This window comes from Melanotaenia boesemani, chromosome 9, assembly GCF_017639745.1.
Source record: "Melanotaenia boesemani isolate fMelBoe1 chromosome 9, fMelBoe1.pri, whole genome shotgun sequence".
Taxonomy (NCBI): domain Eukaryota; kingdom Metazoa; phylum Chordata; class Actinopteri; order Atheriniformes; family Melanotaeniidae; genus Melanotaenia; species Melanotaenia boesemani.
The window spans coordinates 31,127,397-31,154,034 of NC_055690.1; the positions used below are offsets into that span (position 1 = coordinate 31,127,397).

At 39.3% G+C, this 26,638-nt stretch overlaps 2 protein-coding genes across 2 annotated transcripts in view; both read right to left on the bottom strand.

Moving 5' to 3' along the window:
• The window catches only part of LOC121645511 (eukaryotic translation initiation factor 4 gamma 1-like), a 51,386-nt gene extending 37,299 nt beyond the window's left edge, over positions 1-14,087 (bottom strand). The window contains exons 1-4 of the mRNA XM_041994004.1: positions 14,045-14,087; positions 5,912-5,963; positions 3,852-3,979; positions 2,715-2,801 (exon numbers count right to left, since the gene is read on the bottom strand). Coding sequence (XP_041849938.1) covers positions 2,715-2,801; positions 3,852-3,926 — 162 coding nt within the window. The 5' untranslated portion in view covers positions 3,927-3,979; positions 5,912-5,963; positions 14,045-14,087. The remainder of the gene's footprint in view (positions 1-2,714; positions 2,802-3,851; positions 3,980-5,911; positions 5,964-14,044) is intronic.
• Positions 14,088-14,627: 540 nt separating this feature from the next.
• On the bottom strand, positions 14,628-26,523 carry psmd2 (proteasome 26S subunit ubiquitin receptor, non-ATPase 2). The gene is made up of 21 exons (XM_041994139.1): positions 26,341-26,523; positions 25,402-25,458; positions 25,144-25,308; positions 24,773-24,894; positions 24,238-24,462; positions 23,992-24,150; positions 23,661-23,805; positions 22,978-23,038; positions 21,857-22,003; positions 21,665-21,771; positions 21,362-21,489; positions 21,188-21,275; positions 20,949-21,111; positions 20,763-20,864; positions 20,511-20,662; positions 17,295-17,378; positions 16,815-16,983; positions 15,805-15,899; positions 15,584-15,710; positions 15,379-15,497; positions 14,628-15,291 (listed from the first exon to the last, which is right to left on the bottom strand). Exons 1-21 carry the CDS (start codon positions 26,461-26,463, stop codon positions 15,109-15,111), a joined length of 2,721 nt encoding a protein of 906 aa, XP_041850073.1. The 5' UTR covers positions 26,464-26,523; the 3' UTR covers positions 14,628-15,108.
• Between the last annotated feature and the right edge of the window lie 115 nt (positions 26,524-26,638).

Consider the following 26,638-nt stretch of genomic DNA (forward strand, 5'->3'; position numbering starts at 1 on the left):
TCAATTTTTCATCAATGAGCAGCAGCTTAGTCAGACAGAGACTTCGCAGCAGAAGGAAATGAGCTTGAACCGTAATTAGGGATGCACCGAAATGAAAATTCTTGGCCGAAACCGAAAACTGAAAATAAGGAAACCAAGGGCGAAAACCAAAACTCCGAAATAAATAATTATGCCAATTATTAGTACCATTGCATTCATGGCTATGAATGTGTACTAACCTCATTAAAATCCAGGCATTGCAATTGTATAAATTGATATAACTGTTTCAAAGAACAAATAAATTACAAAATTATGAAAAAAATTTATTTAGCACATTCCAACAATGTACAATAATAAAGTAATACAAAAAAATTAAGAATAAAATACTATTTTCTCTGTAGGACTACTAGAACAAAGTGCATTCAGAACAAGTGCAGCTGATGATTTGCAAAGTGGAAAATAAATATTTAAACAAGACCCTTCTACTTCTTGAGGTAAAGTTGTAGGTTTTTCTTGATGAAGAGCAGCTTCTCTGCTTTATCGCAGTGAAGTCTGTTCCTTTTCTCATCGAGAACATGAGCTGCTGCACTGAACAGTCTCTCGCTGTCAGTGCTTGTGCACGGAGCAGACAAGTACTTGCGTGCCAACTTTGCCAGGTTAGGAAAGCGGCCCTGGTTATTTCTCCAGTAGGCAAGAGGGTTATCACTTCTGGGGATGGGGGCTTCAGAAAGATAACCATCTAACTGTTGAGCGGTTGAGCTTGTTGACTGCCTGGCATTTGAGAAAAATTTGAGAAGTTTTATTTAAATAGGGCCAGTGCATAAATAAACATTTTTGTCTATTTGGCTAGCAGAAAATAAAATCGGATTGCCACATATAGTAAATCAGAATAGCTTACCTGTTATTATTTGTGGCACTCTCTTGCAGGATCTCACTGAACATATCGGACAACGACGGTGCATGCCTCTCATCTGATACAGAGAGACGAGGCCTTTTTTCTGGGCTCTGCGCTTCTCCATCTCCAGGCGCCAGCGGGTTCTCTGCATTCATCGCGGCCTGGATCATTTCTCGTGCGCGCTGCTTTATTCCCACATCTAAGTAATGATCTTTATAACGTGGATCGAGTAAAGTCGCGATGAAGTGCAGAGGATCCGAATAGATCTCTGTGAAACGTGTGCTGACTGACTGTAAGAGCGTACTTTTCATTGTTTTCACGCCGTGGTCCGTCTCAACCTCCTTGCTAAGAAGATGCTTTAGTGGTGCGATTAAAGGAATAACATCTGCTACAGATGCATCAGAGGAGCTGATCTCTTTAGTTAGCTGGTCAAAGGGGGCAAGAAGAGAGAGAATGTTCTCTATTAAGTAAATGTTGCAGGGAGCTCGTGATCTGCGCTGTATGCAGCCAAGACTCGTTTTTGCACAAGGAGACTTTCCAGCATGTAATACGTGCTGTTCCAACGTGTACTCACGTCTTGTTGGAACCGTTTTATTGGTGTTCCAAACTGATTTTGCAAAGACTGTAAGCGAGAATAGGCCAGCTGCGAATGTTTAAAGTGGCCAACAATCCTTCTGCCTATAGCCAGTACGTCTTTTACGCTGCGCTGAGACAACACTCCCTCATTCACAGCCAGATGTAGTGTGTGGGCCATGCACCGTATTCCTTTCATATGGCTTTCTTCTATCGCTTTTGTCATGTTTCTTCCATTGTCACTGACTATGGCATGAACTTTAGATTGGTCGATATGCCAGGTGTCGAACATACTGGCGAATGCATGGGAAATGGCTGCTGCTGTATGTGACCCTCGAAACTCTTGGGAATGGAGCAGAATCTTTTGCAGCTGGAAATCAGCGTCAATCCATTGTGCGGTTAGACTGAGCATACTGGTGTTGTGAAACTGATTGCTGAAATATTATCAGCTAGAAGCACATGGACGTGAGTTGCAACAACATTAAACAACTCGGGTAAACACTTTTGAGAAATGTCGCCTGCTCGGCATGGGGCTCAGTGTGCTCGATCAGCCTACGAAATCCCACATCTTCTACGACTGAGAACGGCTGATCATCTAAGGTGATGAATTCCATAATTTTCTGTGTAATCCCTTTTGCCTTGGCACCGTCACTGGGAAACTTCTTTGCTTTTTCAAAAATTTCCACCACAGATGGAGTGGGCGTGCTCGGAGGAATTTTCCTTTTCTGCGCCGCATTCCTCTCATACTCGGCATAGCAGTCAGGATGTTTGGATTTCAGGTGATAAATTAAACCCGACGTGGAGAAATTCTTTGCAGATGCACCTCCTCTTGAAATTTCACCATTACATGTTTTGCAAATCGCTATCCGTGGGTCTTTTTCAGATATACTGAAATACCTCCACGCTACAGACATGTTGGCCCTTCCAAAAAGACTATGTTGGCCGCATTTTTTGCTTGCGTCATCACAACGTCCTGTTTCGGTTATGTTGTTTCGGTGATAAAAGTCTTTCGGCCGAAAACCGAAAATGCACTTTTAGGCTATTTTCGGCTGAAATTTTTCGTCAGCTGAATATTCGGTGCATCCCTAACCGTAATTTTAACTTCTCATCGGCAGCCATTAACAACGAGACTGAAGAGTGAAGCAGAGGTTTAACAGCACCGCAGAGTTTAACTCAAACTGCAGAATTAACACATCAGAAATGTGATGGAAGAAGTCTTGGTGTATTTTCCACTAGGATGGAGCAGGGCGATGGAGGGGAGACCTACCTGTCGGGGCTGTGGTGTGGGGTTCATCTGTGGAGGAGGTGGGGTTGTAAACATAACAGGAGGGGGCTGCCCAGGAGGGAAAGAGGGCTGCAAGAGACAGAAGTAAACAGCTAAATTAAAAAAGTAGAATAAAAAGTGAGGATGTTTTATTGAAAAGTGGCCAAATTTATTTTATATATATTTCATATATATATATATATATATATATATATTTCATATATATATATATATATATATATATATATATATATATATATACATATATATATATATATACATATATATATATATATACATATATACATATATATACATATATTTCATATATATATATATATATATATATATATATATATATATATATATATATATATATATATATACACACACATATACACACACACATGGATGGAAATAATTCAAGAAATATATGTAATGGAAAAAATGACCCTTTCTCTTCGACATATTGGGGAAAACTTTAAAGATACTGCAGTGACTGAACTAAGTGTGTGGGGAGTGAAGAGGCGAAAGTTCTTCCTCGTCTTTATAACTTGTTTGTTTGCCTTTATTTGCTGTCGTTTTCTTCCTTCCTTTTTTCCCCATGATGTAGGAATAAAAAGACCAATAAAAACAAATATGTATTAATAAAAAAGACTGGAAAATGTTGTGGATTTAAGAGTGATAGACCTATGATAGATGCTTTCTATTGGCTAAATAATTATAATAAAGATGTGTCGTGCTGCATCTGCCACAAATAACATGGAAGCAGCACTTCAATTCAAATCAAATCAAATCAAATCAGCTTTGTGTTTTTTATAGTACTACTTCACAACAATCTTATCTCAGGGCACTTTACAGACAAATCAATTCAAGCCAATTCATAATAAACAGCCTAGTTAAGGACACAGCAGCTGTCATTTCCATCCATTTAGTTCATTTTAACTACGACTATAGAGCACAACACATTTGTTATGAACTAGTTTGACAGCTGGACCAAATGACTGCAGCTTTTACTACTACTCTCCATAAAAGCAGGGACATAGCTGGTGATCTGCTTTTCATTACACTGCTTTTACTCTGAGAAACTAACATAGGATGGAGCAACACACCCTTCATCAGCCCAGAGAGTAAAGTTACCTGTGAAAGACCTGGGGAGGGAGCAGGGTGGGGGGTGGAAGGGGGTCCCGTTATAGGCTGTGGTGCTTTATTCATTTCATTGAGTTCTGCATGGGGAGGCGGATGTGGACGTGGACCTGTGCACAAATCTGACAAAACAAAAGACAGAAGGGTTCAGCAGGTCTAAAATTATACATAGGGCTGGGCGATATGAACCAAATCTTATCTCGAATTTTTTTTCTTTTTACCTTAATAACGATATTCACAATATGCAATATATATCTCGATTTTTTGTGTGTGTTGTCATGTAACAAAAGAGACTTGTAATTTACAACCTTCAGCGCTAAATATACTGTTATTAAAGATCAGTGGCATATGTTCATTAAAACAGCTGACTGAAATTAAAGTACCTTTATATTAAATTCTCCTAAAACAAAATAAATTAAAAATACTTTTCAATGACCATAACAAAAATACAGCTGTGCAAAACGCAAAAGAAACAATGTTTTTAATTTAAAACAAGCTTTCATTTTTAAATGAAAGTGGAAATCTTGATAAATTTCAGTCCGGCTTCCGACCTCATCACAGCACTGAAACAGCTCTGGTCAAAGTGTTAAATGACATTAGGTTGAATACTGATTCTGGTCAAGTATCAGTCCTGGTTCTGTTGGATCTCAGTGCTGCGTTTGATACTGTAGATCACAGAATCCTGTTGCACAGGCTGGAAAACTGGGTTGGACCTTCTGAAGCGGTCCTTAACTGGTTCAGGTCCTATTTAGAAGGCCGGAGTTATTTTGTTACAATCGGCAGCTATGAATCCGAGTGAGTGGCCATGACTTGTGGAGTCCCCCAGGGGTCAGTCCTTGGACCTCTTTTGTTCAACTTGTATATGCTCCCTTTGGTTCAAATATTACAGAACTATAGCATTAATTATCAAAGTTATGCTGATGATACACAACTTTATGTGTCTCTGTCACCAGATGACTGCAGTCCAATAGACTTAATGTGTCAGTGTCTGGAGCAAATAAACACCTGGATGAAGGAGAATTTTCTACAATTAAATGAAGACAAAACTGAGATTATTCTGTTTGGAAGCAAAGAGAAGAGGGTCAGCATTGGCAAACACCTGGAGACTCGGGTTCCTAAAATCACTGACCAAGTTCGTAACCTTGGCGTGTTGATAGACTCAGACCTGACTTTCAGCAGCCACATCAAGGCTTCACTAAGAAGCTTTTTACCAGCTCAGGAACATCAACAGAATTAAAAGTTTAGTCTCCCAGAAAGACCAGGAGAAACTCATCCATGCGTTCATCTCCAGTAGACTGGATTACTGTAATGGTCTTTTAACAGGACTTCCTAAAAAGAGCATTAAACATCTGCAGCTCATCCAGAATGCTGCTGCTAGAGTTTTAACCAGGACTAAGAAATCTGAACACATCACACCAGTTTTGAAATCTTTACACTGGCTTCCAGTCAGTCACAGAATAGATTTTAAAACCCTTCTGCTTGTTTACAAATCCCAGAATGGTTTAGGCCCAGAATACATCTGTGATATGTTCAGAGTATAAACCTAGCAGAGCTCTTAGATCCAAAGACTCTGGTCAACTAGTCCAGGCCAGAGTCCAGACTAAACATGGAGAAGCAGCATTTAGCTGTTATGCTGCAAACAAGTGGAACAAACTGCCAGTGGAGATTAAACTTTCACCAAATGTAGACATTTTTAAATCCAGGTTAAAAACTTTTCTTTTCTCATGCGCCTATGCATGAAATCTGCACGGTAACTTTTTTAACTTATCTTGCTTTTAATAATTTTAATGTAATTTATTATTTTATTGTGATTATGTGTTGATGCCTTTTACTATTTTTAAATATCTGGAATGTCTTTGTTTTATGTGAAGCACTTTGAATTGTCCTGTACATGAAATGTGCTATACAAATAAACTGCCTTGCCTTGCCTTACAAACGATATTCCCCCCTTCAATATTGTGTCTGATAAAGTCTCGATATACTTGAAAATCTTAATATATTGCCCAGCCCTAATTATACACCATTTTACGAAACAAAATCTTGAATAGACTTACATTTATTTATCTTCTTAGGTCCTAAGTGCAGTTACGCTGAGGATTTCTTTTCCTAGAAGACACACAAAGAACCTGTTGAACAAGAAACATTTACTGGCACAAACACATTTAATCAAGTTCACTGCATTACAAAACAAACCAATAAAAACAGGAGCCTGGTGATTGGGGAGATCGGGAAATACTAGTGCCAGAATCCCCTGATACCAACCACTGATACCAACAGGGCATTTGATTAAGAAGTGCATTAGTTTTAACTAATGCACTATTTTTAATAAGATCCTATGGAATTTTTTTAAATAAGAGATGAGAGGGCCGACTTGCACTGAGAAATAAAATGATATGAAATAAAAAATACTTTATTTATCCCAGAGGTAAATTTATAAAGAGGTCATTTTTGGAGGCAAATAAATAAATAAAAAGTTTCTCATTTTTTCCGTTTTGTTGAGTTTCCAACCATCAGGCTTGTGTCAGTAACCCCAGAACTTCTATCCAACCAGGCCTGTAATGAGTTTGCTTCTTTTTTTACTGTCCCTGTGTCCACTCAGAGACATGAACACCATGACACACTTTTCTCCACTCAGTCCTAAAAACCTGGATGAGGTCATTAGCCATCTGAAAACCACCATTTGCTGTCTTGACACCCTGCCAACCAGGTTTTTTAAGAATGTTTCAGGATGCATGGCCTTAAATATCTTACAGATTGTAAACGCGTCTGCTTTCAGGTATCTTCCCTCAGACCCTAAAAACAGCCGTCATCGTTATGAACCAACCAGATTCCTCATGTCATCAGGGTCTACTTTCTGTTCCCAGAGTCAGAACTAAACGTGGAGAAGCAGCGTTCAGCTTTTATGCTCCTCACATGTAGAACAAACTTCCAGAAAACTGCAGGTCTGCTGACTCAGCAGTTTTAAATCAGGATTAGAAACTGTGAAAAAACTGTTAATTCCTCACACTGGAACTTTTTTTCTTACATTTTGTCTTTTTTGTTTTGTTTTTCTTTGTTTTTATTTAATTCATTTAAAAGTTAGTTTTAATGCACTTATTACTTCTTGCACCATGCTGTAATGCTACAGATGTTTTATGTACGGCACTTTGAATTGTCTTGTACAGCAAATATGGTATACAAATAAGCTTGACTTGCCTGTTTTGCCTTCCACTACTACAGGACTGCAAGTGGCCCAGTAAAAAACAAACAAAAAGAACACCTTAAAATAAGCATACAACATGGAAATTGTTTCATAATGGCACTGAATGCAGCATTATTTGGTTAGTATTACTAATGTCACCAGACCATAGGAACTCCAAGCCAATGAACATCAGAGATCTGATCTCATATGTTCAAAAACATTTTAAAAACTGGTTTATGGTTTATTAAAAGTCATATTTGCTATCATGAACATTTTGAGTATGTGGGCCTTGTGCTGACCTTACCACCATCTTCTTATGTCATTGTAATACAGGATAATAAATACTGTTCACAGTCATTAGTATTTGTATGTACTTTTATCATTGTTGCTGTTTATACTTGTGTGTGAGATTTTATCTTGCTATCTTGTTGTTGATTGTCGTTTTCTATCTTGTCCATTGACTGCAGATGTAAAATAGCCATTTGGAAAACTCTGGTACATTTACAGTAATTCTAATAATGTACAACGTCCCTCTCAAAAAAATGAACTCAAAACATGCTGCTTGGTTGGTGTCTCACATGATTCCTTGACTGGATGTTGGTGAGCTGCAGTTTTTTACACTCCTTACAGAAAATAAGAGTGTGTATGTTATTAATCATTGGCTAATGGCTACAAGCGTTGAGCAGTAGCCTTGAAAATGCATCATATCCGCGTGCTATTTAAATGCTAGTTACTTTATAAAGAAAGTCTGTGTCAAGGTTCAACTTCTGCCATCACTACTTTGAAATGTATTAACACTTGTTTTAAAGGTTTGATGAACTTACGTTAAGATACGGACTGGTAGTAAACTCCAGTGGTGCTTTGATTTTAACGTCTCCTTCCAGTTTGTAGAAGGAGAGCCTTTTTAAGTGTATAACCCCACTTCCAGAAAAGTTGGGACGCTGTGTAAAATAAAAACAGAACGCAACGATTCCCAAACCTCATCAACCCATGTTTTATTGATAACATATCAGATGCTGAAACTGAGACCTCTGACCTTTTCAAGGAAAATGTCAGCACATTTTAAACTTGATGGCAGCAACACACCCCTAAAAACTTGGAATAGGGGCAACAAAAGGCTGGAAAAGTAACCAAATGAATCAAAAACAACTGGATGATCATTTGATAACTAATTAGGTTAAATGGCAGCTGGTCAGTAACATGACTGGGTATAAAAGGCGGATTTCAGAGAGGCAACATCTCTCAGATGTAAAGATGGGCAGAGGTTCACCAATCTTTGCAAAGCTGGAATACCGACTGCTTTACGTGATCTGACCGCCTTTGGATTAATAAACATCTACAATCATGGCTGTACGACAATCAAAACTGTCCCCAAGATCTAACACAAGTTACCTGGTTTTTCTATAGTTTATTTGGATCATTGTGTGTAGTTCAACTAGCTGAAAACAGAACTGACATGTGACCCCCATATCGGTAAAAGCTTCAAAATTCTGTGGAAACAGAAAACTTACAGGAAACTTGTAATAGATTGGCATGTAGGCACTGATGCACTTTATTAAATTATGCAACACACTTTGCACTCTAACATCGTACGTTAGTTCCTGATAGATGGGTAGTCCTGGTTCGACAACAATATTTTATCTTTTTTATTTCTCTATTATTTTATTATTATTATTATTATACTATTACTGTGCACTTTTATCTCTTTCTGTTCTTATTGTACTTTTGTGGTGGCAAGCCATGGGGGAAAAAAAAGGTTGAAATTAGCTTTAGCTATCTAGCTATGGCATAATTACAGGTTTAGGGCATGGGAACGTGACGTCATGACAGGCCCTGCGGTGGCTGATGGGAAAAACAGCCATTGCTGGAGGGAACTCATGAGACGCCGTGATCGACATGGGGAGAACTTGTTGCATAGTGGGTTGCAATGCAAATGCTTGACAGGGGAAAAAAATCAAATGGATTGCCTTTTTATTCTTATCCTACATGGATAAAAATCAAAAGGGTCTTGTCTCCGAAGTAATAAGGAGGCAGATGGTGTGAATATCCGCTGTGAAACACACAGACATACATTTTTCTGATATCCCAAGCTGGTTAAAAGTGTGTTCAATGCATTTTCATTCTGGTAAGTGTGAACATTTCGTGTACTAAGACGACTGTGTGCTTGTTCCGTATTCAAGGAAATGAACAGAAGGTTCCTCTACATGTTTTTAACTTAGCACCAGTCAACAAAGCAAGCAAGCAGGCTAAGGAAGGCTAGCTTAAACGTGCGATGAATAAATGGGACGCATGCCAGAACAAGGTTCTATTTTAGAGCTATTTCTATCACTGTGTGAATGAAGCCAGACAAATTCTCTTGTTTGCATATTAGATCAGGTAGACTAACAAATAGAGGGTTTGTAAACTGTTCATGACCCTCTAAAGACTTAAAATTTCTAAACTGAGCCTCAGTTTAGACCAGATACACAAAAATGTAAGCAAAAGTCAGAGGAAGGCACCATGGGTCTCGGGTCAACTCTTTAGCTAACATTTCATATTGAGCACCATCTCCAATCGATGTGATCTTTTCCGTATAGCGTCCCTTTGCCTTGTGAAGAAGCTTGTCCCCGTAGTGCACATTTAATTTGATCCTAAATCCTAAAAATTATAGCTGTTTAAATTCTTCTCAATCTGCAATGGTCAGGTTTTTCTCTGTGGCCACAGAAAATGGCGCCAGCATATTGTTTACGTTCCCAAATGCACTACACAGTAAAGTCGGTTCCCTATACCCAAACATGTTTTGTCTCTTTTTAAAAGAAAAAAAAACTCAATCTGCAACAAACTGGGTCTAAAAATTGTTGAACAATTTTAGATTCCTTTTCCTCAAGGCAAAATTGTTAATACTTTACAGGTCCCACCATCTACAGTGTTTAATATCAAACAATTCAGAGAATAAGAAGGAATCTCTGTGTGTGGGACCCAAGGCCAAAGGTCAAAACTGGATGCTTGTGACCTTTACATTCGACATTCATCATATGCTGTTTATGTTCTGTTGAGAATAAAATATGGATTGGTGAGATTTACAAATGATTACATTGTTTTTATTTACATCTTATACAGCACTGCAACTTTTTGGGAATTGGAGTTGAATTATTTACTCCCCATTAAAAGAAAAGAAACAGAAGAAAAAGATCTGCCCTTCTCATCTCACATATTAGGCAGTACCAATGGGATGTATCAGGGCATCCTTAAATGACAAAGCTTGACTGAAATTAGGAAGTTTTTTTTTTTGTTTCCAAAAATCAAACATTATCATTCTATCATTGTTATTCTCCTTTGGTTATATGATCTCACAACAAAGACACACTTGATATTAATAGCTAAACTCTACATAATCTCTGCCAATAACACACTCATTCACACCCTCTTTCTCTGATACACTCTTACACACACTGGAAAGCTGTGTAAAACACCTGAGTCATGATGACTCAGGGTGTTTTATGCTTTTAAAGAGGAAATCGTGCAGCAGAAAAGACCAAACCACACCAGTTTTTAAGTGTCTGAGAGTTTCCATCCAGCCAGATACAATCCAAGACTTAGTGAAACACCCAGTATGCTGAAGCATTTGAACTCAAAGAATGGCAGTGTTATTTAAGTCAGGGTAGGGATGACAGAACATTGCCTATGTTGGCTGATAGGGAGATGAAATGCTGAGTAAACAACCTAAGGGCTACACCATCTCATGGGCTTTACTCCAGTTACTAAAGAGCACAGAAATAAAAATGTGTTTGTGGGAAAGCTTACCCCAGAATTGTGATCAGGAAAAACAAACTATGGAAAGACTCTGCAGAACTAACAGACATCTGAAAGGTCTGTATTTTAAGGGTAACTGATGTAAGGTTCCCATGTGGCACCCCTTCTCAGCCCCCCTTTTACACCCAGTCCTGTCATTTGAGCCAGTCTGACATACAGCACCACCACCTCAGAAACATGCTCCAACTGTTGCACAAGCCTCTGTATGCACGCAGTACAAGTCCACAGCTGAAGACGTCGACTGGACTGCTAGAGTCGTAGTTTTAAGCCGGACATAAATATTCTTAAACTGACACACAAACACACACGAGACTAGAGTCACGATGGAGCTGTCGACATGTTTTTAATCTCCTATTTCAACACAGCTCCTATTTAGTTTGAAACCATGACTAATTCTGAGCATCTATGGGGGACCCCATCGGTTTTTCTTTTGTTTGTTTTCTTAAATCACATTTCCCCACATTTGAGGTATTACTTCGACTCAGCATTTATAAAAAGACACTAAACTTGTTCTTTTTAAATGCAGATGCAAACTGAGCTTATGAGTGCCACTTTAAGTGATGCATAAGGGCTGCCTCTCTGAATTTAATCTAAAGATGAGTCTGTGCACTCTATGGATGTCACAATTAGTTGATTTCACAATTAATTGCAGCATTAAACATCACAATGGATTAATCACAAAGAATTATGTCCAAGCAATATAACAAGATCAAAGCAAGTCACACATGGAAAGTTACATCATATTCGCTTGTGTTGCTTTTTCGTCATTTCATGTGAGTAGCAGAAGACGAGTTAGAACGGGAAAATATGACAGAGGAAGAGTAATTCCCTTCAAACAAACGGATTAAGTCATCCTTGTTGGATTTATTTGGTTATGGAAAAAAAAATGACCATGGTGTCATTGCAGAGGACATGTCATCAGCCTGTAAGCATGAGATAAAAAGTCACAGTGACCAGAGGAAATACAGTGATTATGTTTCATCCGCTGCAGTATAACCAGCTTTTTACAATAAAGTAAAAAGTAAATATTCAGTCAGAAACACATCAGGTCTGGAAAACTGAAAAGATGTTACAGTTAACCATATCTTTGAAATATAATGCACAACTTAAAATACCAGCCCAGGGACTCTTCCCATCCACCAGTAAAATCATGTACATACAGAGATGGTTTTGCTCCATTGATGCAGCATCACTGCAGCGTGAGTCTGAGCTTTCTAGTTTCACAATAGGAAACTTAGCAGTGTCCATATGTCAGGAAAACTGTGACAGCCTCTGACATATTATGAGTCCTAATGTCTTATTACTTTAAAGCTCAAGCATGTCTGATACCAGAAAGACATGGGATAAACATCTATCTGAAGAAGATATCTGATGTCTAAATGTCCTGCAGGGTAAACAGCATCCATTTTAGACCCACTCTCTGCTGTAGTCACATGTCTGCAGTCCTTAACATCAGGACAAAAAGGGAAGGTGAACAACAAAGGGTTCAATTCTGGCGTCAATCAACCAATTCATTAAATCAATCAACAAATCTTATTAGGGAGACAGCCAAGCCAACAATCCAGATGTTGAACTCCTTTATGCCACCAACACAAAGTGTGGACCACTTCTGACACAGGGGCGTGCCTGCGTGTCCACTCACGCACATAATCATTGAGAAAGACATCAATTTACAGTTCAATAAAACAAACAAATAACCATCAAACATTTTCATCTGATCAAACACCTACACAACTGCTGCACGTTGTTCCAAGTAAGCTGTTCGTTAGCCGTGTTGCTAACTGTGCTAGGCCCCACCTGGATTTACCACGTGGTTTCTCGTGCTATTGGCGCGATGTACATCCAGCAGCCGGCTTCATGTCAGCCACGCCTCAGCCGATTTCAGCTTTGACAGCCACCCGTTCCCCGTCAACACCGACCAACGCAAATAAATTACAGTGGTTTTGAAATCCAGTCAACACGGCAGACGGACCAGTTAAAGCTAAATTAACCGTTGTAGCGGTCAAAGCTAAGGAGGCTGCCGCTTGTTACAGTCGTACTCCGTATGTTCAATAAAAACTCACCGAGTAAAGCTCGATTTGCTCTAAAGCTTTTGCTGTTAACATATAAACACGGTGGTAGTGCTGACAATGGTGTCATGACAAGTCAAAGAGGTTTAAGTACCCAGGGTGAGTCAGACACCTCCGTATCATTTAAACATCTCACGGCATGACAGCAGCATCTCCTTCACAGCCTCCTTTCCTTCTGATGCAGTACTGCAGATGCTCTTTGCTGAGGGATGCTGTGAGAAAATCCTACATTTACCGGCACATTTAACCCTCATCACAGGTATCAACATAGGGACATTTATTTCAGGCAAAGACCTCAGAGGTTCGCATAATTCTCTAAAGAGCTTTCCTGTCAAATCAATATAAACTTAATATTTCACTTGACTTTTCAGTACATGCCATGAACTGATTTCACTGTTAACTAAATATAAACAGGAAAGTTTGTTTGGCTCGTGAACAGAGGCGATTATGTACGAAAAGATCTTTTAATCACCACTACATACTTAAACCAATGAACCCAAACGAACTCAGATTGCTGACACCGTTGCATCTACACAAAACTATCATTAGGCAATGTTCTGATCCAGAATTGCCAAAACATTTTTTTATAATAAAGAAAACCCCTGTCACACACGAGTGAACAACCTGCTCCTCTTTCTGCAACTACAGCAAAAAGCAGGATTGGACACCAAAGTGGTTACCAGGTTAGCTTACCCACGTAGTTAGCCAGCAAACGGTTCGATAAGGCTAACCTGTTCTAACAACAACACGGTGATGCGACAGTCTGTAAATCACTTTTCAAATATAACATGTTATACATAATATAATACGTTTCCACTTGTCATATGAGTAACTGGATGCAATGGCTGCATGTTGTGGTATTAGCTTGCTAGTGGGACTAACTGTGTTGAAGAAAGAACACCCACGTCGTCTTTGCATGGAATGCTAACAGCTAGCAGTTAGCTGCGGCTAATCCCTGAGAACACAGCAGGAACACTAGTCAGCAGAAACCTCTAAACAAAGTCATAATCGAAAGCTTTATCCCCACACCGACACGTGACACTGATATTTTACTTACTTTACGAGTCTTCAGGTAACACTGACGTACAGTTGTGTGGAAATGTAAACATTTTAAATGAAAAATTAACCAAGGACCATGGCGTTACCTTTCTCTCCTTGAGTCCGCAAAGCCGGACGGACGGAGAACCTTCCCGGAAGCCGGTAGCTAGTAATTCCGGCAAAATCCCATCACGTGAAACCTTTCCAGTGATCATATTGTGGGTTGGGTGTACCGTTTTCATCCCCCCACCTTGATCTCGTTATCTTTATTACCTGCATGTGAATACACTCACACTTTGGGGAGTATCTAACTTCATATGTTTCAAATTAAACTGAGCCAACTCCATGATTTCCAAGCAGATTAAAGAAACTATTCCATTCATGCATTTCAACATTTGAGCATAACCAATTTTATCATAAGACCACAACTGATATTAGTGGAAAAAGCCTCTTATATTGCAAATAAACATACTGATGATAATGATAGCGTGCATCAGTGTAACCAGACTATACAGAATGACCACAAGTTAAACAAGTAAACTTTATGTTTAATCTAAGTTATCACACCATCTTTTTATGCTATATGTTTCAGGCTGTTTGGTAGACTTATCTGTTCTGGACAGTTTCCCCTCTTTACTTGTATGATAGTGTTTCACCTGCTTCAAAGGTTTAAAAAGTAAACAAATCAAATTTCCAACAAATGAATCAGTGTTTTTATTTCTGATTCAATCTTTTACAGCACTGTAACAAAAAAAAAAAGTGATGAAGAACACATACTTTAAATGCTCTAATTACAAAATATGACTTTAGGGTAAATTAGGAGATAACACACACTGTAATGACTGATGAAGGCTGAACAGTAGCTGTTCATTGACTCATGACTGAAACATTTTCTGAAGAGTTAGGAACAGGTCCTGGCCCAGTCAAGCAGCTGGATCAGAACATGTGGGGGAGGTGGACCTAAATTAACATGTTTGTAGAGAAGATCAGGCCCCAGTTTACTCTCTGTGTGCCATACCAGTCCAACCAATCAGACCCCATCGGCCCATTTTTAATAACTTCTGGAGTTGTGCCGCGGATGACAGATGTAGAAAGGTGGGCCTGTGTTGTTCTTTCAGCCATGCAATGAACAACTAAACATATGCAGAGACATTAGAAAAAAGGGTGCAGTCTAGGTTTCATAGTTGGGGTTTTTGCGAAGGATAACAAAGCCCTCCAGGATGGGAGTGACGGGCAGGTACTCCTCTGTGGCCAGCTCCGCCCTCTCTCCATGAGCCAGCAGCACCGGTGTGGTGTGAGTCTGGAAACCTGTGATGGCTTTTGGTTTACCTGCCTGTCCCACGACATCCACAGCCTGTGGACAGATAACACAAACACACATTAAAATGCTAATTTATTCTGATCCTGATGACAAACTCTGATCTCTGAACTTCTTCTCTACCTGTCCAACTCTAACAGACACGGGCAGTGGTCGCAGCTCCTCGTCAAATGTGACCAACATGCGTGGCTGCATGGCTGCTACTAGGCCATACAGAATGTAGTGAGATTTACCCAGAATTACTGTAAGATACAACAAAAACCAGGGATGGATTAACATTGAATGACTAATGGATATGTTTGAGGGAGCAGGAAGAAAATAAACTCACTGTTCTTGACGTCAAGGAAGGAAACGAGCACAGTGAGCAGTCCAGCCACGGCGACCTGACTCATCAGCTGCCTGTCGCTGTGGTAGGGACAGAGTGTGAGCGTGCCTTTGCCCAGGTGAGTCAGACCCTGTGGAGCCACAAAAAGTCAAACACTTGTTACACACACTTTTCCAAAGTTCACTCGAGTCTGGTGAAGGGTGCGTTTGTTTTCTGTCACCCACCTGAGCCAGTCGGACCATGAAGAGATTGTTGGGATCTTTGGCGTGATACTGTGCCAGCTGTCGCAGCATGGCCGCCAGGCGAGCGTTATTGGTGCCTGAGGAAAAGGAAAAAATAAAGAGTCTGCTTGATGTGTTCAGGAAGCAGACATTCTGAGAGGAGGGTGGCTCTCTGAAAATGACCACAGGGCTCTGGATGAACTTTTTGCATTGGTTGCATTTAACTTTTTAATTTGGTTGCACCTCATTTTAATATGTTTTAAGGATTTTCTTTACATCATTACCCACATTGATGGCTGTTTAAATTATTGTAAACAAGAATGATATATTGGAGAATGTTCATCTTCATTTGAAGCAGAAATGTTAAGGTAAAAAAATATTTTAAAATGCCTTCACTAAGCTGAACGAATTTAAATATGTCAAACTCTGAAAAGCTCATGAGGCTGTGTTGCTTCTGGAAATTTCCCTCTCCTGTATTTATGTTTAACATTTTTCACGAGAACTATCTACTTGGACTTGAATCTCATGAAAGGCAGCTTCTCTTTGGCATTTATGGCTGCAAGACCAACCATAAACATCCAGTTTGATGCATTTTGCTGGTTGTTGTCTGGAAGTGGCAGAAGTGAGCATGTCATTTGTGACACGTGACAAAACAGCAGAGCGTAAACTGGCTAAATTATTTTAATCATTGTTCTTTGTTGTTGTTGTTTTTGGTTGTACTCTAGAGCCCTGGATTATACCCTGAACGGTTGAGTAATAAGTGACATTCAAACAGGAAGTGAATGAATTTATATCAAGATTAAAGCACTTATTATCGTTATTACACAACTGGCTATTTTATAATGTACTATTTCATGTTTTTGCTAACATGTTTGTGTTTAACACATTGAAATTAAAATACAAGTAAAAAACAATGTTTTTTTCTTTTGTTTTATCAAATTAACTCAATTATATTGCAAAAAAAGTATGTATGATATTACATTGTCATATTATTTAATAGAAAACAAACTTACCACTTCCCACCATGCCCATGGCAAAGATGGAATTGTGGGAGACCTCTGGGTCAGCATCGTGGGAAAACTTGCTAAGAGTGTCCAAGATGTTCAGACGAGGGTTGGACACAGAAATGAGAGCAAGGGCCAGAGGCACCGCTCGCCTTAAGGTGGGCTCACCGTAACGCAGCTTATGGCATAAACACAGCGGTGAAAATGGGGGAGAGCAGAAATCAGAGAACAAGTTTACTTCAGCTAACTGACATACAACCATTATGTATGTTTGTACTAGAAATAACTGATCACAACAGACTAACCAAGCACAACAGAGAAAACAGAAAAAGAACAGGACTGAAGAATTAGAAATAAATCAGATGAAAAGCTGCTCCTTATTTAGAGAGGACAAATAATAAATGATTTTAAAGGACAATGAAGAACAAAATTCAGAAAGATAAGAAGAACAGAAATAACAGAAGTAAAAGACAAAGTCATGTAACTGACCAGGTGTCCAAATGTTCGCAGTGCCATTTCAGAGCCAATCTCCTCGCCCATGGCAATCAGAGCGATGCCAAGAACAGCCACACCCTGAGAGAAAGACATTAAATCAAGTTTCTTTTCTCTCCACAGAATCATCCATAACACGAGCAGCAAAGTCACATATGAGGCAGAGATGTGTGAGATTAATCAGCTGATGACCAGCTTATCAACAACAGATACTAGTTACTTAAACTGTGACATTTAATTTGGGAGAATTTTGATCCACAAAGTAGGAAGAAAGTGGTAGATAACCACACAGCTGCAGAGGCACATTCAACACAGACATGTGGGTGATACCCTGCAGAGACAGGACTGCTAATGTTCAGTAATCCACATCTGGCTTTGGTGGATTTAAGTTTCTGTGGTATGGGATACTTGACTGTTGTGGTTATTTTTTTATTTAGAATTGCTAGCTCCTACTGTTGGTGTAGTAGTAAAGGGTCAGCATCAGCGCACACCTCGAAACTCAGGCTCTTAAAATCAAGTTGGTAATCTTGGTGTGTTAATAGACTCAGATCTGACTTTTAACAGCCACATCAAAGCTGTCACCAATCAGCTTTTTACCAACTCAAAAACATCAACAGAACAAACATCTGCAGCTCATCCAGGTGCTGCTGCTAGAGTTTTAACCAGGACTAAGAGATCTGAACACATCACACCAGTTTTGAAGTCTTTACACTGATTTCCAGTCGGTCACAGAAAAGATTTTAAAACTGATGAAGGTCTACAAACCCCAGAATCAATCTGTGATATGTTCAGTAATTAGCTGTAACGCTGCAAACAAGTGGAACAAACTTCCAGTGGAGATTAAACTTAAATGTTGACACTTTCAAATGATTAAAAATATTTTTTTCATGAAATCTGCATCATATTTTTTAACTTATCTGGACTCTTTGCTTTTAATAAATTTACTTTAGTTATTTCATATGATTTTATATATTTATTATTTTATTATGATTTTGCACACACCTTTAATTATGTCTTAACACGATTTTGTTTCTCCATTTTTTCTTTTTCTTGTTACATGTAAGGCATGTTGAATTGCTTTTATGTATGAAATGTGCTAGATAAATAAACTTGCCTTGTCTAGTAAGCTTTGTAATTGTTTGGTTTGTGACTCCTTTAAGAGTTTGCATGTTGCATTTGTCCAGTGTGCTCATTCTGTGTCTCCTAAAAATCAAGCATATCGAAGTATGTTTGTAAATCCTTTTAGTACATTTGCATGCAGCCACACACAACCCACGAATGTTTAGATGCCCAATGCAAACCACACTCACATGCCTGGGTCTTCTACAGGACTTTTATCTGCAAAATTGTCACAAAGGCACCGTTAGTGGTGATGCTGTCAATTAGTTTACTTTTTCTGTTGAATTAAACATAGCAGGTGGCTGTTTAACTCTTTTGGGAAAGGGGGTGTTAATGATTGTTGGGATATGGGTTGATCAGTTATGCAAATCTGAGTGTGCAGGCCAGGCTGGGATTGGCAGCTTCTGAGGGAATAGCCTCTGGTGGATGGTTTTCCTTTAAAGATCTGGACTGAGGAGACAGGATTCCCTCATCTTCCTCACAATCGGCCACACCTTGGTTATGCCCAGAGGTGGGTGGAGTAGGCCAAAATTGCACTCAAGAATAAGTAGGGTTACTTAAAAAAAACATTTATAAAATAAAAAGTAGTTTTCCAAAGGTTGCTCAGTTTCATTGTGATGTGATAATTATTTTTTCCCTTTTAACCTATTATATTAAAATATTGAGGCGCCAAAAAAAATTAATCTGAATTGAAAAAGGTTGTAATATGTACCCACAAACACCACCTGTTTTAGTAAAACAGGTAAACAGGGAGTATATGGAAAGTAAAGCAGCACCTGTCCATCTCAGTTTAAAGTTCAGATAAAACGATCACATCTCGGATTTTACATAGTCTGTCAACATCAGACAAAAACGGAGTTTCAAATCTGAACATTTCAATGAAGCAACATCAGTTTCAGACGACCTCGTTTTTCTGATATGGCGCTGTGAATATGATTCGATCTTGCCGATCCCAGACCCATGAAGGATAATGTTTGCCTTCTCACACATGAACAGCCTGACAGATTTATCTGAAAAATATCTGGTTACTAAAAATCTTGTTAAGGTTGACCAGCTAGTTAGAGCGCTATCTGCGATCAGGTCGGCATGATCGGATCACGTGTCATCCTCACTGGGTCAGCTGAGGCGCTGATGTGTGGAAGTTCACATTTGAAACTCTGAAACATGTTTTCTATACATGAGACCAGAGGAGCTCATCCTCCTAAGTTTTAGCTTTATAGTCAGCTGCTTCTGACATCTTTCAGTGAGTTTCATTCTGTCTGCTAGTTGTGAAGAGTCTGTGCAACTGTGCAGCCATGGTTTGTGTATGTAGTCATGTGACTGCATGGCTACGTGTGAATGATGAAATTGGCGACATCTCTCTGGCAAAAATATTAGCGTTTCTTCTTCACAAATTTACTCTAGTAAAAGTTAGTATGGTGCAGTAAAACTCTTAATGTAACTCGTTACTACACACCCTTTGTAGTTCTGTAGTTCATGTGTATTTTCATGCAGTGTTCCCCTGTTTTTGTTCGACTTGGGAGGTAAGCGTTTTTGTTGTTGTTGTTGTTTTAATTTAAATTGTTTTGTTTGTGGCTGCTTGAGACTTGACTTGATATTTCTTCTAGCCGAGTGAAATCCATGTGATCAAAGATTCCAGCTGACATTCTACATGGAGGCTGGATAAAGTGATCCAATCAGCTGTATTTACATGATGGACAGATTTAATATGATAATAACGTCTTCGACATCCGCAATGTCTACGAATTTGGAAGAATTTTTTTTAACCTCCTTTAAAGTCTAAATAATCCTTAACTCGTTCAGTTTGTAACAAAACCACCACAGTCCGCTCTGTTTTGCTGTTGCCATTTTTCCAAGTCTTTCCTGACACTCATTACGTCACGTAACCGTCACGTGGGTCAAGCATGTGCAGAAACGACATACACCACAGAAACATTTGGAATGGCAGTATGCATGCTTATTTTTTCCCGCTGATCCGATTGTGAAAAGGTTTAAACTATTTCCATTTGCATGACGTTCGATCGGATTGAAAGTGCTTCATGTTAAGCGCAGCTATTGATCATCTCATTGTATGAGGATAATAATGGTTCTGACCTGGTGGGATCCCATGTCAGCAGCAGTTTCCTTCTTGTCCTTGTCCTTTTTGTCCTTCTTGTCCTTGTCCTCTTCTTTTTCCTTCTCCTTGGCTTCATAGTGCTCGCTGCAGATGTGGAGGAGCTGCTGTACCTTTAGCACATTCCCAGAACCTGAGAAGAAGGGAGGGGATGTACAAGTGGGAATTGATCATTGCAGCATTGCGTGCAGGTATGTTTACTGTTGGCTCACAGACAGAATGGTGAAACTGACCTGCATATGCACAGATGTCCACAAGTGTGTTAGCAAAGCTGCGGAAAGGTTCAGGTACAACCTGTAGAGCTGCCAACGTTGTTTCAATTGCTTCTCCTTTGCCTGAGAATAAAGACATGATACACATCAGAGACCCTTACAAAATGATTCCTGAATAAAAGTAAAACATGATCTATCCATGCCTACCCAAGTGGTTGAGTCCCAAACCCAAAGGCAGCCAGCGAGCGTAAGTGTCCTTCAGCTCCTGTTCATTCTTTTCCATGATGGTCTGGACAATAGTGGAGGTGACGTCACCGTTACAAGACCCCACTGCGATCATACCGCATGCCAGCGCCGTAACTCCAACCACCTGTAGATATATAACCGCAACACTTAGATGATGCTAAACTGACCGTCAGCAGAAGGAAGATGATGCCCACTCATACCTCCATGCTGGATTTGGAGTCTCCCATGACAGGAAGAAGCAGCGAGAGGACATCTTCTCTGTTTGATCCAGCGTAGGCAAGACCCAGCCTGAAACCAAGGAATGACCATCAACCAAGATGCCACTTTATCAGTCCGTATTAGTGAGAGATAGAGTCACAGCACAACATCCTCACCCAAAGATGGCGCCTATCCTCATGACGTTGCTGTTGTGAAGAACGTAGTCGGACAGCAGAGCGAGAGCTGGGTCGCACTCGTTCCTCACACCTGAGTTTACAATGCCACAGGCCAGGAGGGCACCGGACTACACACGAGGATAAAGGGGGTGACACACAAGACAGACACTTTAAGGCTTTGCTTTTATAACCTTCCTCCTCTCGCTGTCACAGAAGAGTTTTAATCTGATCTATGAAAGGAATTCCTCTGACTGGAATCATAAAGTATATAGAGCAACACAACACATTCAAAACCGACCATACCTTGATGTAGTCTTCAGATGAGTACAGATACTTGTCAATCTGGGTCAGACCACCATCTACATCCCACAGCAGGATCATTCCCAGAGAGGCTGCAGCGCTCAACATTCCTGAGAACATCACAGAAATCAGCTGCTCTGATTCACAATAACAAACATAAAACGTTTTAGATGTGAGGAGTGTGTGTTCCTGTACCGTGGTCCTTGTTCTTGTACAGCCATTTGTTGCCATCATCTGTGAGCAGCTTATCCTGCCCAAAGGCTGCATTAACAAAGCCGTTGACAAATGAAGAGGCCAAGTTCATACGAGCCGAGTCCACCTGGGAGCCACTTCCTCCAAACCCTGTCACACACAACACAGAGGTGATGTAACATGGATAGCATCTACAAACACAGCTTCAAAAAACACATCTAGCTTGGGGCACTTTGTAAGATATCAATAAAAGCAGAAAGCAATGTCCTAACTTTTTGAGACGTGTTGTTGCCGTCAAATCCAAGAGGAGCTCACATTTTCATTAAACAGTAAAATATCTTTACTTTTTTTTCTGTAGACTGTTGTAAATAAAATCTTTATTTGTGTAATTTGAAAGTCATTACATCGTTCTAGGTCAGTTCTCCTGGCAAAATGTAAACATCCAAATCATCTTCAGCTTTTACCTGAACTGAATTACTGAGACACCTCAAACTATGCACCAAGCAGAAAAACCAATCATTATCACTAAATATTCAGAATTTGTTCTCAACCAAATAACCTCAAGAACTCAGGGGAGCCTATATGTTTGACAAACTGGCTGTTAGAACAACACAAAATGCCACAAGTTACAGTAAAAGGATTTCTTTGTGGAGCAATTGTTCACCCCTCAGGAAACGGAAAAATGTTTACCAACTAAATTCAATCAAACTATGAAATTCAGGGATTATGTGAAAGAATTATGTGTCTTCCTAAATTAATATATAATAAATAATATAATATATTTTATGTTACAATTATTATTGTTTGTAGTTTTACTGTATAAAGTCACATGTGTATGAATAAGTTTGCTTCCGTTTTTCTCACCTTCTAAGGAGTAGGTCTCAAGAAGTGACAAACTTCTTCCTACTCCCTTTTTCAGACATAAAAAGTCTAATCAAAGTATCTTGGAATTGCTGTAAGTCTGATAGTAACTTAATTGATGTGTCTTTTTTGGGGGGATTTTTTATTTTACAGATTTTCTTTTTAATTTCTTTGTTCCAAATAAGACTAAATCTATCAAATTTAAATTTGTATGTGTGTCTCGCTCAGCCCTCAACACATCTAATAATCACTAGCAAACTTACTGTTATTTTCCAGGTGTGTTTTGTAGATGTCGTCTGGGACTTTGGGCTCCATAATATCCAGCTGGGGAGGACAAGAAGAGTGATGTTGTGTAAATGCTTTGATGCTTAATGTCTCTCTTTGAATAATAAAACTATAATTCTCTGCATTTCACCAGTGAATTTTAGATCAGCCTTTTATTCACTGATGCCACATGTAGATTCATCACAACCTCTGCAGGTTACTGAAAGTGATCATAATCACCTGAAGGGATGGATACCTTTTCATCATTGTGTGAATATGATCAGGCTACTGAATTAATCTTAAATAAATTAATTCTGCTGAGGACCGAAGCTCACTTTCTACTGCAGGTAAAACACAGACTACTCATAAGTATTTCACACACACACACACACAAAAAAAAAACATTTCTTTAAAATGAAAAAAGATGTTCTGATTAAACTGCACAGATATTTTCTGGGTTAATCTGTTTATGATATGAGAATGAGATACAAGATACTTTCTGGGCATGTAGCAGCCAGTATGTAATGTAACCCCAGCCTTTCAGGTGAGAATGAATAATAGGTCTTGGCATCGTGAAAACTTGAACATGTTTTATTTTTAAGGCCAAAAACACAATGTTTTTTTTATTTTTTTTATTATTATTTCTGTGAATCTCTTTGTTCAACAGTCTCCTCTCTCCTACCTCTCTGGCCAGGGCCAAGAAGTTACTGTTGAGTTGCACATTGGACATGATCTCTGTCAGGTCCTCATAGTCCTCCACGTCCTCATTAAGCTCCAGGAACATCCCATGACGGCCCAACATGAAGGCCATCTGCTTCTGGATAACTCTGCAGGGTACAAAAACAGAGATTAGGTGTTTAGCGTGTCCAACAAGCGTGGGAAGTTGCTTTGTAAACGATAAACTGACTATTTCACTGTTGATGTTTCTGAGCTCAACACCTTTGTGTAAAATTTCTCAACCAGTTCTAGTTAGCATCTCAGGTCGTCCAGAAGCAGTGAATTATAGTCCTTACATGTCTTTGCAGGATGTGAAGATGTTTTCTACCAGCTCCACATCATTGAGCATCAGGGCCAAGCGCAGCGCCTCTGGATAACGGGTGAACTTCCTGAAGATGTTCAAGGCACATCTCAGCAGTGCAGAGTTTTCAGGCTCTGGAACATAACTCACACAACTGGAAAAAAAAAAACATACATAATCAGATACACAGATACGCAAAGGAAGTTTGTTTTCTGAGCAAAGCACAAAAACCTGTACAAACCTGGTGAGGTAGAGGCAGACTTTGCCGTAGGCATTTTCATCAATATAATCCTCCAGCATGTCCAGTCTTTCAATCTCCATCAGCAGGTCGCACGCCTCATGCTCGGCATTGTGAGCCATGTTGTAGGGCACAATCTCTTTTACTAGTTTCAGCAGCGTTTCTTGCTGGGTTTTATCATTCTCCTCCACTTCCTGCCATTCTTTAGCTACCTCACCAGCAAGATGCCTGACAAATAAAGACAAAAAAAAAATCTGTGACCAAAGACTGATGCAAACAGAAGACAGTTTCCAGTGAAAGGAAAAATCCTCTTATCTGAGAAGCTTTCGCAAAGAGTGGAGCTTTTATCCAACACTTAACACAATATATATGATGTTTTCCCCCTCACTCTACTAGCTAACGAGGAAAATGTTGCAACAAACTAAAAACTAAACTATACATACAGGGGAAAAAAAATACTACACACCCTTTGTTTAGACTGAAACTTTTCGTGTAATTTCTAATGATACCCCATCCTGACTAAATAAGGATGATTTACCTGACATATTCATGTCCCCAGGAGGCCAACTCTTCCTGGGAGCCCAGCAGTCGGTACTTCAAACACTCCCTCTCACCACTCATGGTCATGGCCAGCACAGACACCACGTCGGCACAAAAACGCTGCAACCAAAAGCAGAAACTTTACATCATTAATTTATTTCAGTGTTTTCAAATATGGCGAGTTAGGATTCATTTACCTCACAGATATCTACAATACCAAATAAAAGCTAATCAAATACCACACCAACATATAAAACCAGACATTAAAATCATGGCTGCCACACACATGCTCTAACATCATGATAAGCACCATTTCTCTCTGCCCATACTTGAGTATTTCACTTTTCTGGCAGCACAGCAAAGGCTTACCTTGTTCTCCCCGGTAGCCATGGTCTCATAGATTTCTTTAAGCTTGCCATAGTGTGGACGCAAGAATTTCAGGGGTTTAGGTACTGAGGTCATGGAGGTGGTTGAGGAGCGGATCTGTCTGCGCAACTCTTCTAAAGCAGGTCGATGGAGTGCTGTGCTCTTCTCCTGCAAAGGTGTGACAAAAACATGTTCTTTAACCTTTTAAGTTTTCTTATTTGCTCTAACACGGAGGAAAAATTAACCATATTGAATACTCACACTCAGCCTCTCCACCATCATCTCCAGGTCCTCTTGTAACTGCTTGTCTTCCTCTGACTGAGAAATTAATAAAGATTTCAAAATTAAAAAAAAAATAATAATAATACAATGATATATTAAAATAGTGCAATCTACAAATAAAACAACCATGGACTCACAGCAACATCATACCTTACTGTAATGACTGTATTCACAATTCAGAGACCTTGAATAGAAACTGTCCATCTATGACGTTTACTTTCTATTTAATTATTTTTAGTCTAATGCAAACATGTAAAGACCTCATTATTGTTGTTAACTTGTTCATTTATATTGAAAAAATATGCCACTTCTATCTAATATCAAATGGTAGATGATGATTAGCAATAAAATGTTATATGCGTATCGACAAAACAGCAAAAGTTCATGTTTACAGCGATTTACACCTGATTTACTCAATGTCACCAACAGTTCCCCTTAACCAGTCTGTAAAGTAAAACCAAATTGCCTACCATTCAAGTCTGCAATGACAAAAATAGTTGTTTTTTTTTTTGTTTGTTTTTGTTTTACTTTACCTTAGCTGCTGTGTCACAAAGTGCTTTCCAGAAGCTAAACCTGGTTAGCTGCATTTGCTAACAAAGCTAGCACTGATGACAGTACAGAACACACAACTAGGAAGCTAACGTTAGCTTACCGGCTGAGTTAGGCTAGGGTATTTTTGCTACCTTGAGATTTATCGACAGATCTTTATGGAACCCCCCCCAAAAAATTGTTCGAGGTTTCACGAGTAATAGCCACAGTCAGAAAACTGAACGTCCATTTGTTATCTTTATCAAATTATACTGATCCTGGCCTGCTTAACCATGTTTTCAAAGCGGCAGTGACTAAGGCAAAATAACATGGTTGGCTTCTGAAGCGTTAGTTGGCGCATATTTGAATGGGAGAAATGCACAAACTCACTAATTCCTGCTCCTCTTTCTTGTCTTTATCCTTTCCAGAGGACTGTTGTCCCTTTTCTTTGTCCTTATCCTTCTCATCAGTCTTTTCAGACTGCTTATTCTCTTTCTTTTTTGCCTCTTCCATAGTTGCAGCTCTGTAGACGGCAAAGCAAGCGGAGGTGACTGGCTATACGAGTAATTGACTTCTTCGGTGCAGAAAATCTGACGTGAATGTTCTTTGGGGCCCCCTGCTGGCGGCGAGTTGTTTCGTTTGGCTAATGATACTTCAAGTCACACAAAACGAGACGGCATATTCTTAA

Coding starts and splice junctions, on each gene's coding strand:
- psmd2 (XM_041994139.1), bottom strand. CDS start 26,463: ATGGAAGAGGCAAAAAAGAAAGAGAATAAGCAGTCTGAAAAGACTGAT. Junction 25,309..25,401: donor TGATGGTGGAGAGGCTGAGT/GTGAGTATTCAA, acceptor ACACCTTTGCAG/GAGAAGAGCACAGCACTCCA. Junction 15,292..15,378: donor TGTCTGTTAGAGTTGGACAG/GTAGAGAAGAAG, acceptor ATCTGTCCACAG/GCTGTGGATGTCGTGGGACA.